Genomic DNA, 2,558 nt, shown 5'->3' on the forward strand with positions numbered 1-2,558 from the left:
GGTCTTGGGGCAGACCAGGTACGGATTCGTTTGAGACGCAAGCGCTCCGCCAGTCACACTCCTTCCTGTCTGGACAGCCCCTTGGGTCAAAGGTCAAATACTGAAGGCGAGGCTGACACACTGAGTTTTCAGTTCATATTAAACACTGAAGGAGGGGAGGGGTACCAGGAGTGTGAAGTTGGGGGGTCGGCGGGGGTGGGGGGTCCATTTGAGGGTATTCCAGTGAAACACCTTCCGTACACATCCTATTCACTCACTTTGGGTCTTATCCGTGTTTCAAGCATCTAAAACGACTGGAGAACAAAATCACACAAATGCATAGCACTGACACAGGACGTGCCGAGTGACATCATCATGAGGGCTTGGGCTATGAAAGATAGATATCTCTATATGTAATAAAATATAGTCACCACTGAAGAATCACCATCTGGCGAGGACAGAGAGCACTTGAACAAAGCATTACATTATTGACTACAACATGTACCAGAGAACGTCCCAGAAGGCATCAGACACTGAAACGGGCGTGGCCCGGTTCTGGCCCAGATCCGGCCCAAAGGCAAACATCTACGGAGTTAACGAGGAGGAGCGTCAGCGCCGTCTGACACCGCCAGTACACAGGAGAGGGCCTCAAACGGACTGGACTCCCTGATCCGGCCCACCGGCGGGTCATCTACTAGGACCGAGCTGTGAGGAGGTTTACCGGTGCTGGTGCAGCAGGCACAGAACCGACTCGGACCCCACTGATTAACCCGTCCGTCTCTGTGCCTGATCAGGGTGGGGTCTGATGCCCCCTCCCCCCATGAACACAAAGTGTAAAAGCACTGCAGATGCTGAGGCCCCTGTGCCAGTCCGCAGCGCTGGGTATGAGCCATGGGGGGGGGGGGGGGGGGCACCACAACAACCAACAGGAAGAGAGGAGGGGTTCGCTTGAGGGCTTCACATTAAACCCAGTCTGAGAGTGCGTCTACATTCCACGAGTCGTCTTAAAAAAAATACATTTTCCTAGATCTGCAAGTTAGTGACAGTAGCAATCTGATATATTTAGCCCCCCCACCCCCCAAACAAAAACATACAAGTGCATGGACAGACTCACAAAGTATTTCAGTATGGCAAAGGAGCGCATAGTTTTTCAGCGAGGGAGGGGGGCAGGGATCAGGGGTCTAGGCTTTGTGCATTTGCAGTTGGAGCAGGCCACCTCTACCCCCCCCCCCCCAACCTAACAGCCTAATGCAACAGGGGCCCCAAACCCCAGTCAATGAGAACATGCTACCACGGTGCTTGACCACAGCTGATGGGCCAATGCTTTGGCAGAGGAAAAGAGAAGGAAAAACAAGGAACAGAAAGAGAATCTAACCTCTCTTTGGCTCTGTCTGTCTGTCTGTCTGTCTGTCTGTCTGTCTGTCTGTCTGTCTGTCTGTCTGTCTGTCTGTCTGTCTGTCTGTCTGTCTGTCTGTCTGTCTGTCTGTCTGTCTGTCTGTCTGTCTGTCTGTCTGTCTGTCTGTCTGTCTGTCTGTCTGTCTGTCTGTCTGTCTGTCTGTCTGTCTGGGTCTGGCTAACAACCCTTACAACAAAGAAATTGATAAAATGTGGAAAAGCGGACTCTAAAAACACAAAGCAAATGAAGTCTGCTGCATGGGTTTCTCCCTAGCTCCTGATCCTTTGCCTTACCCAGAATTCAGCAGGATGCAGGACGTGAACCCTCAAGCATTCCCAGAATGCCACAGTGGCTGATTAGTTAGAACAGTGGAGTCATAAAAAGAAATACATTTTTTTTTTTAAAGAAAAAATAAAGAAAGAAATAAAGAAAGGAAAAAAAAAATAAACATTTGTAGGGGAAAACTTCATATCCTGGCATTTTCATAAAACTCATGCAGTCTATTTCCCAGGATATAGTTGAGTTATTGCTTCCTTTTCTTAAAAGATTTCCATGTACGTACATATGCATAGTGTGTGTGTGTGTGTGTGTGTGTGTGTGTGTGTGCGCGCATATCCTTCTTCTATAGAATAAAGGTAAGTGTGTATACGTGTGTGTGTGTGTGTGTGTGTATGCATGCATGTCCTCTTCTTTAGAGCGTGTGTGTTTCAGCCTGACCGACTGCAGGTAGGTGGGTGTGTGTGTGTGTTCTTCAGAGCGCAGGGGTCTGTGTGTCGGGGTCTGTATTCTCTGTGCAGGTGGCTGGTGTTGATCTTCTTCCTCCTCTTCATCAGCAGAGGGTTTGTGGAGTCCTTGATGGTCTTGATCTTAATCTGGTCGTAGTCCACACGCATAGTGGCCAAGGCACTTGTCATCTCCTCCTAAACACACACACACACAGGGGAGGATGTTACTAGTAATCAAAAGAGAATCAAAAACAAGGGAAGGAGAGAGATATGTGTTTGTGTGTGTGTGGGGGGGGGGGGTTACTTAAGAGACAGAGGAGTGAAAGAGTGTGTGTGTGTGTGTGTGTGTGTGTGTGTGTGTGTGTGTGTGTGTTACTCATGGAGGGTGGCGGATGTGCAGGGACAGACAGAGAGCAAAGTATGATCTAAGCCATCACGCCCCTCTGTGTCACCCAGAC

The 2,558-nt window shown here is 49.3% G+C and overlaps 1 protein-coding gene across 1 annotated transcript in view; it reads right to left on the bottom strand.

Moving 5' to 3' along the window:
• Nucleotides 1–1,513: 1,513 nt before the first annotated feature.
• Nucleotides 1,514–2,558, bottom strand: part of LOC105904174 (MAPK activated protein kinase 2) — a 60,257-nt gene continuing 59,212 nt past the window's right edge. The window contains 1 exon segment of the mRNA XM_031567832.2: nucleotides 1,514–2,295. Within this exon segment, the coding sequence (XP_031423692.1) occupies nucleotides 2,083–2,295 (213 nt within the window). The 3' untranslated portion in view covers nucleotides 1,514–2,082.

The sequence above is a fragment of the Clupea harengus genome, chromosome 5, assembly GCF_900700415.2.
Source record: "Clupea harengus chromosome 5, Ch_v2.0.2, whole genome shotgun sequence".
Classification (NCBI taxonomy): Eukaryota; Metazoa; Chordata; class Actinopteri; order Clupeiformes; family Clupeidae; genus Clupea; species Clupea harengus.